Source organism: Schistosoma mansoni, chromosome 6 (genome assembly GCF_000237925.1).
Source record: "Schistosoma mansoni strain Puerto Rico chromosome 6, complete genome".
Lineage (NCBI taxonomy): Eukaryota > Metazoa > Platyhelminthes > Trematoda > Strigeidida > Schistosomatidae > Schistosoma > Schistosoma mansoni.
In genome coordinates, this window is record NC_031500.1 from 10,125,270 (window position 1) to 10,141,449 (window position 16,180).

A 16,180-nucleotide genomic window follows, 5' to 3' on the forward strand; every position below is an offset into this window, starting at 1 on the left:
CATTCGCTGAGATTTTACAAATATATTATTTCTATTTAATGTCTTACATTAACTCGGTACTCAAATACTGTGAAACTATTCGCTCTAATTTAGACGAAAGTTCTTATATATGAATCAATAGTTTCTTCTTGTTAAAAGTGGATATGGTGTTTTCAAATAGTTTTTCAATACATAGGAAGTTTTTTTTGTTTTAAAATTAATTTTTTCATCTTTAAATCAATGGATTTTCGTTACAATGTTTCATGTGTAAAAGTGTTAATTTTTTTCTACCTGAATGTTTTGTAGGGTTATTAAATAAACTTAAAAGCAACTAACAGAGCCCCCCCCTGACAATCGTTGTACCCATATTTATTTAAAAGTTGGTCAAATTGTAATACAATGTAACAATTTGAGGATCACATATGCATGGATACCTTTATAAATTTAAGTATCTGCGTACCATGAGGATGCTTATTATTCTGTACTTTACTAATGACTTGATTTATTTGGAAGTTTACTCTAAACAAACGAAAATGGGACCAGTCTTTGTTAGTTTACATTGTAAGCAGTAATATATATTTCTCTCGTATGTATTTATACCCACAGTGTATATCATACTTATTCCATGGTATGAATACTTACTTTTTCTTGCCAAGTATTTGTGTTTTATGCATCCTATTAGGCTATCTTATACAAAATTATTAGTTAGATGATCGAGATAGTTGGTATTAGTTTTCAAACATTTATTTTGTGGAAATTAAAAATTCATTTACCAATCCTGTGATTGGTTTGATGACAAATCTTTATTTCATCGAATTAATTAAACTTATGTATCAGACAAATTTTATCATCTCCTTGACATTTGATTACTTACTTACGCCTGTTACCCCTCGTCGAGGAGCATAGGCCGCACACCAGCATCTCCATCCAACCCTATCCTGGGCAATCCTTTCCAGTTCGTTCCAGTTGTTATTCATCCTTTTCATACCTGCTTCAATCTCCCTTCGTAATCTGTTCTTTGGTCTTCCTCTTTTCCGCTTCCCTTCCGGATTCCAAGTTAGGGATTGCCTCGTGATGCAGTTTCGTGATTTCCTCAATGTATGTCTGATCCATTTCCAACGTCTTTTCCTAATTTCCTCTTCAGTTGGAAGCTGGTTTGTCCTCTCCCATAAAACACTGTTGCTGATAGTATCCGGCCAGTGAATGTTGAATATTTTGCGTAGACAGCTGTTTATAAATACTTGTACCTTCTTGACGATAGATTTTGTAGTTCTCCACATTCCAGCTCCGTACAGTAGGACTGTCTTGATGTTCGTATTGAAGATTCCCACTTTGAATTTAGTTGACAGTTGTTTTGAGTTCCATATGTTCTTCAATTGTAGGAATGCTGTCCTTGCTTTGCAAATCCTCGCCTTTACATCTGCATCCGATCCTCCATGTTTATCAATGATACTGACCAGGTACATGAAACTTTCCACCTCTTCCAGAGTTTCTCCATCAAGTGTGATTGTGTTGGTGTTCTCTGCGTTGTATTGGAGAATCTTGCTTTTTCCTGTATGTATGTTGAGGTCTATTGACGCAGAGGCTGCTGCTACATTTGTTGTCTGCGTCTGTATTTGCTCGTGTGTATGAGATAGGAGAGCTAGGTCATCTGCGAAGTTCAGATCGTCTAATTAGTTCTGAGATGTCCATTGTATTCCATGCTTCCCCTCAGATGTCGAAGTCTTCACAATTCAGTCAATCACCAGAAGAAAGAGGTAGGGGGAGAGTTTGACATTTGATTACATAATGGAATAATCATAATTTATAAGAAAATGTATTTCTTGGTAATGATGATGAAAATATTCAGTCTTTTTTCAATGGATTACTGACTAGTTTTGGGTAGATAACAAATAGACAAACAAAATGCTAAGCAGAGATGAATGGTGGCTAGCAGTGGAATCCAGAAAGCACGTTTCGTATCATTTGGGACTCGTCAGCTGGATTTAAATCGATCATAGAGTTGATGTTCACTACGGGAACCCTACCCAGTGCCGTTGGGGTACAGGTTCATTCAACTTGAATCCCACTGCTAGACATCATCCATTTCTGTTTATAATGCTGGTGACTTAAAGCTACATCGAGGCGATCCGCACAGGATTCATATACGCCAATAAGAGACAGATCAATTACAGTCCTAAACATCAATAAGAAGATTCAAACAACCAATACAAGAGTGAATTGAAAAAAGTGTTATTCTTTCAGTACAGAAAGAGATATCGTAGCAATTGTTAAATCAGTCCTGGCTTCTATCCCTGATAGAAACGTGGATATAGACTACCACTGACCAATTTCATACAAAGAAGGAACACTTGTCGAGTTTTTTCTGGTTTTCAGTGGTTGGCTAACTGAAGTCGATATGTGATGAAAAACTGCAAATACAGTTTGTTTTATTCTGTATTAGTGTCCATTAAAATAGGTTGTATAACATCGATACTTGAATTGAAGTACACTCAGCTAGTGGGTTCCAAATAGAATAAAGCTCACTTTCTAGGATTCCGTTGTTAGCCAATAAATCCATCTCCTCTTTAATGATAAATCATTATATTCATTGTTTATAAACTGTAAAAATTTATTCATAAAAATGAAAGAGAGAAATACAATTACTTACTTACTGACTTACGCCTGTCACTCCTCGTGGAGAACAGTAGGCCGCCCACCAGAATTCTTCATTAAACTCTGTCTTGGTCAATCCTTTCTAGTGGATATTCATCCTTTTGATATATGCCTTCAATTCCCAACGTTATATGTTCTTTGGTCTTCCTCTTTTTCTTTTCTTTCAGGATTCCAAGTTAGCTCTTGCCTTGTGATGTACTTACAAAGAATTAAGAAAAACCTTATCATTTTAAAAGTTTTTTCTAATTTCCAGTAATTTCTCAATATGCATTTTTATCAAGATATATTTTGTTTAAAGAAAACAATTCACTTAGCAACGTTATAGAAAGAAAAAGTTGGTTTGAATTATTCTATTCACTTTCCAAAAACTTACACCTACATGTATTTGTATTATTAATGACAAGAGAAACAAAGAAAGAGGAAATTCAGTACACTGGAATAAACTCTATTTATATTTAGAAAATCTATTGTACTACTGACTATTATTGTTATTATTTTTACATTTATGAAGGTAACTAATTTGTTAATTATTCAAGCCGTATAATTCAGTCGAATGTTGTATAAGTGCCTTTTTCTCGTTATTGATTTTGAGCACTGATATTGACCGGTTTCTATGGCCAACTGTATACATCCTAAGGTGAATTAGCTCCCTATTGTTATCTACTAACAAGTGTGAGGAAAATTGAATAGTGGGTAACATTGAATAGAATTCACAATGCACATTTCATCCATCCATATTAGGATGTTGGTACATTCAGTTGGTCGCTCACAAACAGGACAAATTGTTCATTGTAGATTCCAGTTGTAACAACTATTCACCTTTAATAAATAATAATTCAATTGTTAAGATACTAAACTAGTGGTTGAAGAGGCTATCATAGTAAAATCAATTGATGACACTACAGTTTTATTTCAATTCTATTCATCATCTCCATACTGTAGGTGTAGATTCCTTAGATTGAATTTTTTTTAAAAAACTATTCTTCATTTACTTACCTAACTCAAAAACTTATCGAAACTTTTTCTGTTTTAGTCAATTAAACCCAACACGGAATATGACACATGTGTAAATCGGATCACGTTCCCATTTGTCATTAGCACTGTGAGATGAAATTGTCTTGTCAAATCTCATAATATTAGAGGTAGTAAAAGTATAAATGGTAGTAGAAAAGATTAGCCATCAAAGATACAACTCGAGAAGAAACTACGAATTGATGAGATAAAAAACAAATTTATAAACTTTTGATCTAAGAGAAGACAAAGAGTGAATATATCTGCAGCATTGCAAACGATTTTGAGACATCTTATTTAGAGTCTCGAACCATTGGTTACGATAATCCCACGGACCCCAACTTAATAGGTCGTCTACATCAACCTACATGGCTCAGTTTTCATAGATGGATGCCATATCTTGGTTTAGTCTTGACTTGTGATGCATTTTGGTGATTTCCGCAATGTGCATCCTATCCACCTCCAGCGTCTTTTTCTAATTTCCTCTTCAGATGGAAGCTGGTTTGTTCTCTCTTACAGTAGGCCGTTGCTGATGGTAACCGGTCAACGAACAATGAGTACCTTGCGTAGATAATTGTTCATAAATACTTAAACGTTTTTGATGATGGTTGTAGTAGTTTTTCAAGTTTCAGCTCCGTACAATAGAACTGTCTTGACGTTCGTATTGAAGATTCTAACTTTGACGTTGACTGAGAGTTGTGTTGAGTTTCATATGTTCTTTAATTGTAGGAATGTTGCTCTTGCCTTCACATCTGCATCAGATTCTCCTTGTTTACCAATGATACCGACCAGGTACATGAAACTTTCCACCTCTTCCAGAGCTTCTCTATCAAGTGTGATTGTGTTGATGTTCTCCTTGTTGTATTTGCGGATCTTGCTTTTTCTTTTGTGTACACTGAGGCTTACTCATACAAAGGCTGCTGCTACACTGATTGTTTTGACCTGCATTAGTTGGTGTGTATGGGACAGAAGGGCAAGGTCATCTGCGAAGTCCAAATCGTGTAGCTTCATCCAAGCTGTCCACTTTAATCCATTCTTGCCCTGAGATGTGGATGTTTTCGTAATCCAGTCAACCACCAGAAGAAAGAGAAAGGAGGAGAGTAAACAGTCTTGTCGGGCACCGGTCCTTACCTGGAATACATGTGTCAGCTGTCCTCCATGCACAACTTTGCCATGTAGTCCGTCGTAAGAATTCCGTATGATGTTGACAATACTCTCAGGTACCCCATAGTGCCAAACAAGTTTCCATAGGTTTCTCCTATCCACAAAACCTTCTCATAGTCAAGGAAGTTGATGTATAATGACGAATTCCATTCAATTGATTGTTCAACGATGATCCTCAGTGTTTCTATTTGGTCTGTGTACGATCCGTCCTTACGGAATCCAGCCTGTTGATCTCGAAGGGGGCATCTATTGAGTCTTTCATTCGGTTCAACAACAGTCTTGAAAACTTTTCCCGTTACAGATAGTAGTGTGATGCATTTGTAGTCCTCACACTTGCTCGGATCTCCTTTCTTTGATATCTTGATGATGTATCGTTCTTTCTAGTCTATGAGCACTAGTTCTTTCTCCTAAATCTTTTTTTGAATAGGATGTGAAACGTCATTGCAGTAACGTCTCCGTTACCTGGTCTTCTACATATTTTCGCTTGTTAGCTCTAATACTCTTCCTCATATGCATATTTGCTTCTGAGTATTCGGCCTATGTCTTAGCTTACTCTGTTCTTGTTTGACTGTTTATTGACTGCTATCTTATCTAGTAGTTCACTTAGAAGAAATAGACGAAAACTGCCAGCATCGATCATGTGATCATGTGAATTGTCTATAAAATTTCTTAAATGATACATAGTGAATTAGGTATTACATAGAAATCACATGTCAATATTTATTATCACTAAGCTAATTATCATAACCGGTGTGATATATACATGTATATATATGATTCAGTGAGAGAAAAATGGTAACATATTGGAAGTACTTACTTGACAACAATTGATTGGAATAATTATTATTATGTTTTATACTTCATGTATATCATCGTGTAGAACATGTGTAAACTAATTTTTCTTAAGAAAAATTTATGATTATGTCATTTATTTTTTTATAAGCTTTGATTTCACATTAAGAAGAGGTGTTTAGGCTAAACTGGAGCATATTATACCGTTTTTTGTTTTTTGTTTTGATTTTAATGTATTTGTTATGTGGTTAGTTGTGTAACATCCTGGACTGTCGTTTCACTTGATTTAGGACTCACCTTGTTATATCCTAGTAAAGACATAAGTACAGGTAACTTCCGGGACCTATTAATGGACGATTATTCTATATATACTCTTATTGTTTAACTATTGAGTAATTAGATTATGTATATCTATATTCATCTTATTATATGCTTCATTTTGACCTATGGATTATTATCATACGAATTACTATTCCTAAATTATATTCAGTTTATTGATTACTATGTTTCACGTTCACAGCCACATTTGTCTTGATCTTGTACAAATATTATTTTCTATTTTATAGTGTGATCCTGTCTGTCTGTCTGGCATATAAACCGAGTGTGCTTGAAATAAATGGTTCGCATAGCAGAAGCTGCAATCTATGTTCTGGACTCAATTGGGCGGACAAGGGACCAATAAGGCCGCTAGACTGCTCATACCAGTTGAACGTCATTGATTTGTCACAATGTTAAGATTAGACAAGTCGTATTTCGATTGGTGGATAACTCACGTGATCAAAAGCCGGACATAAAATCATAAGGAATTGGCAACGGCTATTTTTTAAATTCATAGCACACCCTTTGAATGTACATACATTCCAATGTTGATATTCAAATCGAAACCTAAACCTCCATTACTTTTCACTTTAAACGTTTAAATATATTATTAACTTAATTGATAACTGTAAATAACCATTAATAATTGAGTTCCAAATAAAATGAGTCCATTGTTAAATACTTATGACATAGTGTGAAACTCTCTAAATTGTCAACATTTTTATTTTTAAATGATGTAAAATTTTGAAGGTTATTCATATATTGACACTGATAGGCCATAGCTCAAAACTGATTTCAACAAATTGGTTAGTTAGTTCAAATGTTAGTGTTGAATAAAAGAGAAACTCTGTAAAAAAGTGCCCTAACCTTATGAGTACAGTTTTGATAGGATTATCAAAGTTATGGGGTAGAAACATTTAGATGTAAGTGATAAACTACATAATAACAACAGAGATTAATTAATTACAGTTCTGAATATCAATAACGGGAATATGCAAATTCATACTAATACTATTCCAGTGTCCATTTTATGGGTCTTTGTTTTTGTTTTGATGTATTAACTAACAGAATAGCTGTTTTTTTATTGATTAAATCTACGATACATCAAAACTATTTATATTTATAAGTATACTCATTAGTTAGTAACAAGATCTGACCCTGCCTAGCTACTGTATATTCATGAAATATAGGAACGGAACTTATTTATTTTGACTATTTAAAAGGTAATTTCAACATCAATTAAATCGCTTGTACGTAATTTATAAAAACGTGAAGGCTTTCATCACCACGATGAGCTAACAGTAACTTGAGCACCAATTAAATATCAAAAAACTAACACTATCTCTCTTTAATCACAGTTTCTTTTCAATAAACATATCCAACCAAGTAACAAGTAGAATTTTACACTTTCATGCCATGTTATGAACTGGGCATTACTAAGACACTAGGAATAAAAATCTGTTTCCTTCTCAGCCTAGTACAATTAAAAAAATTATGATAAGATAAGGAAATCCATATTCATTTTTATACAGTTGACTCTTTATTTGGTATATAAAATCAATACTTATGAATGGACATATATTCAACGAATAAATGATATTGATATCTGTTGTTCCGATTGGTGTTGTAGGGCCAGTGAAATGTCACTGAACCCTAGCCAAAGCATCCGGCAGTTTGGTCACTAAATATAGAACAGATCATCGATCCCCGTCAAGGTCAAGGACAGTCAACGCTCATCAGTTAATCATACGCCATGGACTGGCCCATGAGGCAGTGGTTCTACTTTCGCTTGTGTCTAGTTTAACTAATATATCCCTGTTATAACGTCCTTTGTGTTGTACAGTCTTCAGAGCATCCATGGTCCCTTGATATGTCGATGGGGTAATCCACGTAAGGTGCTGACTGCGAGGTATGACTTCGAAGTTAACTTGTTCGTTACACCGTTCCCGTCTAACTCGAGTAGGCCCCCAATCGTTCAACATAGATCATCAACATTGATGGTCTACAGTGTGTTCACATTCACTGATTATATGGTCGTGGAAATAACAGTTGACTTGAAGGTGATTTAAGTAGACAACAGTTTTATTAACAATTACACATCATAATCTTTGAAAGTTTTAAATTTTTTTGTGTAAGATTCTGTTTTTTATTAATGGGATTATCAACTTGACTTCTATCTACTGGATAAATGGGGAAGATGAAATGACTTTTTTTCAATGAGTTACTCTTGATGATTCAGAAGTATTATTCAAGATATATATCCTTACCTCGTATTGAATAAATGCTGTAATAAATTTAATCTCAAATGTGAAAGTAACACTAAGTCAAGTCTTAGATTCATATTCTTGATTAAGTGAGTCAGCCTATTTGAGTACCTTTCATTTTGATAAAAAAAAGTCTTACTAACAATGTAGGTGGTTAATATTGCACTTTCCGCCTACTCTAATTATCTTGAATCCACTAACTCTCATATTACACATACCCCAACAGTCAATAAACCCACGCAAGATTAACACGTTCTCAATCCGCAAATTAGGATACTAAGAGCCAATACCTCACGTGCTTATCCATCTATAAAATATAAGACTAAAGTATGACAAAAAAGTTGTAGATCAAACTACATTCATAAATAGGCCATTTTTGTACATGAAGCTGTTTTATACATTTAATAAGTAATTAACTGGTAAACTATGTAAACTAACAGATTTCACAAGTATTATTAAATCAACGAATAGTTTACTACAATAGAAGCATCATAGCTCCATTACTTAATAAGTAAACATTATACATTATACAGAGTGATTCACTCAAGAATAACTCCACAAGTTTTATTACTTCTAGTTCCTCGTCTCATACTAGGACGAAACGGCCGTCCAATGATTCCAGATTTTCAATGATGCTCTAGCTGAGATCAACTGATGAATTCAACTATTAAAATAATAAACTTCTCACTTATTTATTTTGTCACACAGATAATTCATTCACTCCTATTGATCATCTTTGTATTCATATTAATTGTTCTAATTAAACTATGTTTATTTGTTTTTCTAAACCGAGTCCACTTTATGATTTATTTACTTATTTTGTTTGTTTCAAGTTTTATAGGATAGCAGATTATTTAAAAGAGTTATATTTAGCTGAATCTTGGTTAGAGAATCTATTAATATCTGATATTTTGCCAAGTCGTAGTTATTCACCAGTAAGACAACCAACGGATTATCGATCACGTCGAGCACGTCTTGAAAATAATCCAATAATGTCGCATAAAATATTAAAGCGAACATGTAGTGAACAACGTTATGATGAAACACAATTGATTGGTGGTTTATGGGATAGAAGAGAGATGGATCTTATTCAAAAATTAATTCGTCGAGCAATTTCTATAATTGAATCAAAAATATCATCTACCCAAGTAAGTCTTAAATAGATCATAATTTTCATTACTTGAGTAAACATTCATTTTTTAATATTGTGTTTACTGAATTTAGTTAGCCAGTCCGGTTCATAGTATATAGAAATGCCGAATTGTTTATTTATCAATTTAATGGTAGGGATACTAAACACTTAGACCCTGATACACATTGATGAATAAGTGACCTATAAAACTGGTACTATCCAATTATTTATGAAATTTTATCATGTTAATTTCTCCGTTAGTATTTTGTGTATAAGAACGTTATTTTCTGGGATAAAAAGAAACATTTCTTTAACTAGGTTGCTATCGTGGTTTTCAATATTGGTCCGATTAAGGGAGTGGAGGCCGTATACGTTAATAATTTAGTCTCATGATGTGTTATCACTCGACCACCATTGTTTCACTACAAATATCATCATTGATGGATCAGTATTCTGTTCTCTTTTTTTCTTAATAAACGAAAATTCCTTCATCAACTTATTAAAACTCTACTCCATAAAATTGATCATGATGGGAACAAATATAGATGATTGTTTGAATGCTAATTATATTGGATAATTAGTTAAAACCATGATTTATTCTTACCTTAACAACACAATTTGTCAGAAACTAAGTAACACTTTTGAATTATTAAGTCCAAAAGTAAAACGTCAGAGAAGGAAAAAAATAGGTTACTGTTCACATTGTGACGGGACATTCGTAGGTTTTATTTTTAATAATCGATAAATTTGTTCAACAAATTTATGGTGATAATTAGCTATAGCCAATAATGGACACGTTCACTCTTGGCTCCGTTTTGAGATGGATTTCAACACAGACATAGTTATGATAATGTTACTTCATAGTTATTAAAATAAGCAATTTTTCATTTCTGTGAAGCACATAATTCAAATATTATTCTACTTATTGTATTTTGAATATTATTGAAATCACTAATTGACCTAAGTTAGGTAACTGTTGAAGATCAAGATGTACTGAACAGCTGTTTCGTCCTTGTATAGGACTCTACACTGGCAATGCGCATGCACAACTATACATGGGACGGAACTTCAGATCTTCTAACGCTTAACTCTTAGATTACTGAACCGGTATCCAAAGGCACCTATTTACAACGTCAGTCAATTCGTAATTTTGTATATCCGAATAGTGTCACATTAGTCTGATAAATTAGGATGGCGGATAGGGTTGTAATTGAGTCACTAAGTTTTAGTAAATCGATTAAATTACGAATTTTAACGACAAAAATGTTTAAAATCCATTGTTAATTATAAAGAATGGTGTTACGTCTTATGACCTGTTACACATCACGTGATCAAAGTCACCATTCAGAATACCGACTTATGTGACCTTGTCCCTGTGCTAAACCAGTGATGCATCAAACAGGGCTAGTAGCCTTGAGTCAACTTTAAATGCTCATCGGTCCTTGATACAGTACCTTCTCGCATAGCTCATTCCTTTTGTTACATCCTGATGAGAATAATGAACGGTAACTTTTGAAAAATGCTTCTGGACTAGTACTATACATATAGTTTTATTGTATAATTGTTAAGTAACTAAACTATTCATATTAGTGTCCCTCATATTATAAGCTTTATTTTGACCTATAGACTATTATTATTATTATACGATTTACCATTCTTGAGTTATCCCCAGTCTACTGATTACTGTTCCTCCTATTCATAGCCACATTTGGTCAAATCTCGTACAAATGTTATTTTCTATTTTATGGTACGATGTGATCTCTTTGATTGGTATATAAACCCAGTATGTTTGAGAATAATGATTCATATTGCAGAGGCTGAGATTGGTATTCTGGACTTAACTGGCTGGTCTAGGCAGAAAGCAGTAGTGATAAGTACTCAAGACTGCTCATACGGCTTTTGTGTATCATTAATCCGATCGATAATTCACTGGTCTCTGATTGGTGGGAATCATCACGTCATATACTAAACAGGACACATACGTATGCGCACGATATAACACTTTTAAGTCCAGAACACCAACATCATGTATCATCAATATCGTGTGTTACAGACATACTTAGTTTATATACAAGCAGATCAGACCTCATCACAACATAAATTTAAAAAAAATACTAGTCATACAAGATCAAACCAAAAGTAGCTATGAGTATGGAATATTGTAACTAATAAATTGGGAATAAATTAAGAATAGTAAATCATATAATAGTGGTCAATATGTCAAACGGAAGCTTGATAAAATTATTCATTCAATAAAGATTTTGTAAGTAACGGTGAATCCTTCAGAAATTCATTTTACTAATTAAGAGAAAAATACAAAGAAATGAATCATTGACATGAAACAAACTTGTACTCAAATTCAATGAAGCAAATTAACAATCTTTCTACAAGATTAATATTCAGGAAACTAGTAATAAACCTTGGGGAACAGGTAAATTTTTGGGGAGACTTGGAAAATTCCCCGAAAAAAGTTTAAAAGGGGCTCTAAAAACTCTGGGCAACATTTTATTTAATTAACATTCAATAGAAGTGTCTTAGAAACATCTAGAAAGTGAAGAGTTATGTGTCACGTATCTGATTTGATAATTACCCTATCCTACTACTATCTTTAGCAGGATTCCAGAACTTTCAAGAGGCCTAAGTTCTTCTGTGGTGTTATAAATTGTTATAACTTGTGAGTGCATGCCCTGTTTGATATATGAACGTACTGATCCCCGCCAATCAGAGAGGAGCGAATTATCGATCAGAGCAATGATACACAAAAGCCGTATGAGCAGTCTTGAGTACTTATCACTACTGCTTTCTGCCTAGCCCAACCAGTTAAGTCCAGAATACCAATCTCAGCCTCTGAGGTATGAATCATTATATTTCAAACATACTAAGTTGATATACCAATCAAACTGACCACACAGTGACAATAAAATAGAAAATAACATTTGTACAAGATTTGACCAAATGTGGCTATGAATAGGAGGAACAGTAATCAGTAGACTGGGGATAACTCAAGAATGGTAAATCGTATAATAATAATAATAGTCTATAGGTCAAAATAAAGCTTATAATATGAGGGACACTAATATGAATAGTTTAGTTACTTAACAATTATATAATAGGAAATATACAATATCATATTGGTCTATAAATAGTTCTCATAGTTACCATTCATAAATCTCCACGGGATATAACATAAATGCTCTCGATTTTCTGTACATAAACGAACCTTGGAGTAAAGTATTCTTTTTATACTTTCCGTACCTTTTCTCTCATGTTCAATTTGTCATGTAGAGTTAGTTGGGGGTTATAAGAAGAGTTTAGGAAACCGATTCAAGTGTTTAGTCAGCAGATTTATCATAAACTTTCTAGAATCATTCAATTTTAACAAGCATTTTTTAGTTCTATTACAAGATACACTTGATGTTTAAGAGCTTCCTATGGATTGACTTGAAAAAAAGCTTTGGAATCACATGATTATTCTAAGAATTATTTAGCTTCGTTTCTATACTATAACGTTTATCTTTATTGACGTCAAAGATATGTAGGAAAAAAAGATGTTTTGTTTCTCTTATTCAATTTACATAGGCAGACGAAAAAGAATCGTCATATTCAGCAACAACTGCAACAACTACAACAACACTGAGTGCTATAATTTTTAAAAATGCTTCGACTGAAAAAAAGTAAGAGTTTATTTTCTTGATAAATTTTCTGATGTTCTAATGATTCATTGTTTTTTGATTAATCGATGACGATGATGATGTTGACGGTGCTTTTCTCTTCTATTTTTTTCCAACTCTAATACATACATCGAACTATGTAAGTTAAATGCAATCTAGATATATGTATTTGTGATTTATATGAGTAAGTGATTTATTGTTTAGTCATAATCAGTTGTGAAATTCGTTGGTACTACTGAAAAAAATAAATAACTGTGTATAATAATAGATGTAATGGAAGAATAAAGGGTGAACCTGGATGTACTTGGATCCCAGAGTTGATGTTCACTATAGGACTCAAACCAGCTGACGAGTACCAAACAAGACGAAACATGCGTCCTGGATTCCATTGCTAGTCACCATCCATCTCTGACTTTAATACTTGTGACTTAATGTAATATTTAGGTAATCTGCGCAGGATGCACATATTCCAATAAGACACTGATCGATTGCAGTCCTAAACATTAATGGGAAGATTCAAATAAACAATACAAAATGAACTTACATTATCTTAATTATCTTAGGTAATTTTCACTGCTGAAACTAAATAATCTATACTCGATAGACTACGTTCCATTTTGACCTATTTCTGAATGGTTATTCAGTGTTTTAATCTAAAGGTTTATTGAACAAGCTAATAGAATTGAAATGAATAAAAATCTGTGATTTGGTCTGACCAAGTTTCATATGGAGTGGGATTGTGGAGAAATAAAAATTCACAAATTTCTGCTACTGTAGATGATGGTTTCATTTGCATAAACATATTTTATGTAGAAGTTATTTGGATTTCCATGAATGTCTTGTATTATGTAAATAGCAGAAAGTCACATTCTCATAGGTTTTCAGTTGTCTAAGGTGTTCTGCTCCCGTTGAAAATCTTACACCAATAAATCATATCAGTTTGAAATAAACACGGCTGACAACAACGTTGACATGAATTGATATTGCCAAACCAAACTCACTAATTTTATGGGTCCGATAATAAGCATTTCGTTGTCCGGCTAAAATGACGGTTTCGATTGTTGATAGAAGGTTACTAGTAAATGGCCGTTTCGTCCTATTATGGGACCCCTCAGCAGTGCGCATCCACAATCGCGCCCCGCGAGATTCGAACCCAGGACCTACCAGTCTCGCGCTTGAGCGTTTAACCAGTAGACCACTGAGCCGTCCAGTGCTTCCAGGTTTTCGATGGTGGTCTAGCTTCAATTGACTCATGATTTCAATTATGAAAATAATGAAATCTCCACAAAACCCCTTCTGATCAAATATGAATTGTTTAAAACAAACTGTTGAAACTCAATGATGTAATAAATAAATAATGATACTTTAGTATTTTGATTGATTTTTGTTCCAAGTTCGAAATTTAATACACAGAAACAAACAATTAAACATGAATACAACATTGAACTATTGAATTTGTTACTTAGGTGAGATATAATTATTTTCGAAATTTCCGATTTATTTCCATCATCAACATTACATGAATTCCTTTATTAAATCGTCAATATTGTTCAAATTTCAATAGTCGATAGTGTATTGTTTTTATATATATATATTCCAATAGACTAGTACCATCCAGAAGAAAGTCAATATTGACTTTTATGGAAGTTAATCAAAACAGGTAAGAGGATATTGTCATAATAAAAAATATGTACTCTTCATACTAACTAATAATGCTACTTAGTATTGTTTGTTTGTATCTTCCCATTGATGTTTAGGACTGCAACTGTCAGTCTCTTATTGGCCACATGTGCATACTGTGCATATTGCATTGATATAGTCCTAATTCACAAGCATTATGAGCAAAGATGGATAGTGGCTACCAGTGGAATCAAGGACAAGGCGCGTTTCGTCATATTTGGGTCTCGTCAGCTGGATGTACCTGCATCTCAGAGTTGATGTTCACTCTGGACTCAGTAGCTGAGTGGATAACGCGATGGCGTTTGAAGCAAAAGTTACTGGGTTAGGGTCCCAGAGTGAACATCAAATCTAGGATGGGGCTGGTACATCCAGCTGACCACTCCCAAATAGTACGGAACGCGAGTTCTGGATTCCACTGATAGCCATTATCCATCCTTGCTTATAATAATGCTACTATTATCGAAGTTGAATGACTGTTTAAAAACAAGATAAAACATGGATTTGTGACTTTTATACGTTCCTTGCTATTAGAACATAAGACAGATCATATAGGAATTGATCGCTAAACTGTAGTAACCACTAAACGTTTATTGGCTTTCTTTCTTCAGAATTTTATGAATTTTGTCATCAAGGTTCACTCTCTCACACTCTTTCTCTAAATTCACTATTCAATACAGCAAGTTATTCATCTGAGTGTGTTTGTAGATTAGTATTGGTTTGTATCATTTCGAAAACGTTACAGTCATTTGTGTGAGTATGTTTTTCGACTTTTCAAAGGATCAGAATTAACCATTTTGCTATATCAGTACCAATTATCTCTAAGTATATCATTTAAAATATGACTTATTTGCGAGTTAAGTAAAAATATATTCCCTGAAGTACTTATATATGTATAATGTCGGTATAATTTACATCAGAAAAACCAGTTAGTTTTGTTGAAGTTTTCTTTTTCACAATAACATAGTCCAAGTTCCTATACTAAATTTAAACGATGAGACCGGACTATCAAGATGGATAATAAAGTGATCGAATTAGTATTATTATTAATAATATAAATGGTAGTAGGTAAGGTTAAGGATTGATGACATGATTTGGGAGGAAAGAATGAATTCATTGGATAAAAATTATCAAATAATTTTAAGACTCATGATCTAAGTGAAGACAAAGACTGTGAATACATTTCTAGAGTTGCAAATGATCATGAGTGGTGTCACCCAACGTTGCCAACTAGTGGTTATGGAGATTGAACATATCCCAACCAGTTGACCTGTACCTCTATGTACTGTGTTAGCTGATGTAGGAGTCAGTTTTAATAAAGCTAGGAATGGCTAATCCAAGGCTTAACAACATTGATTATTGAACTAAGCGAAGGAGGTAGGATCAAACTAACTGGTTGGGATATAGTCAGTTTTTGTGACCAATGGTTGGAAATGTCGGATGACATGGCTTAGGATCAAACGCGACTCCATAACTGTATTCCCACTCTTTGTCTTCACTTAGATCATGAGTTTTAA

General features: G+C 33.6%; 1 protein-coding gene across 1 annotated transcript in view; it reads left to right on the plus strand.

Annotated features, from left to right (window-relative positions):
* Smp_166640 (hypothetical protein) overlaps window positions 1-16,180 on the plus strand; it is a gene marked incomplete at both ends in the record, with an annotated part of 100,971 nt that overhangs the window by 9,076 nt on the left and 75,715 nt on the right. The window contains 2 exons of the mRNA XM_018798216.1: window positions 9,017-9,331; window positions 12,895-12,989. Of these exons, the coding sequence (XP_018653180.1) occupies window positions 9,017-9,331; window positions 12,895-12,989 (410 nt within the window). The remainder of the gene's footprint in view (window positions 1-9,016; window positions 9,332-12,894; window positions 12,990-16,180) is intronic.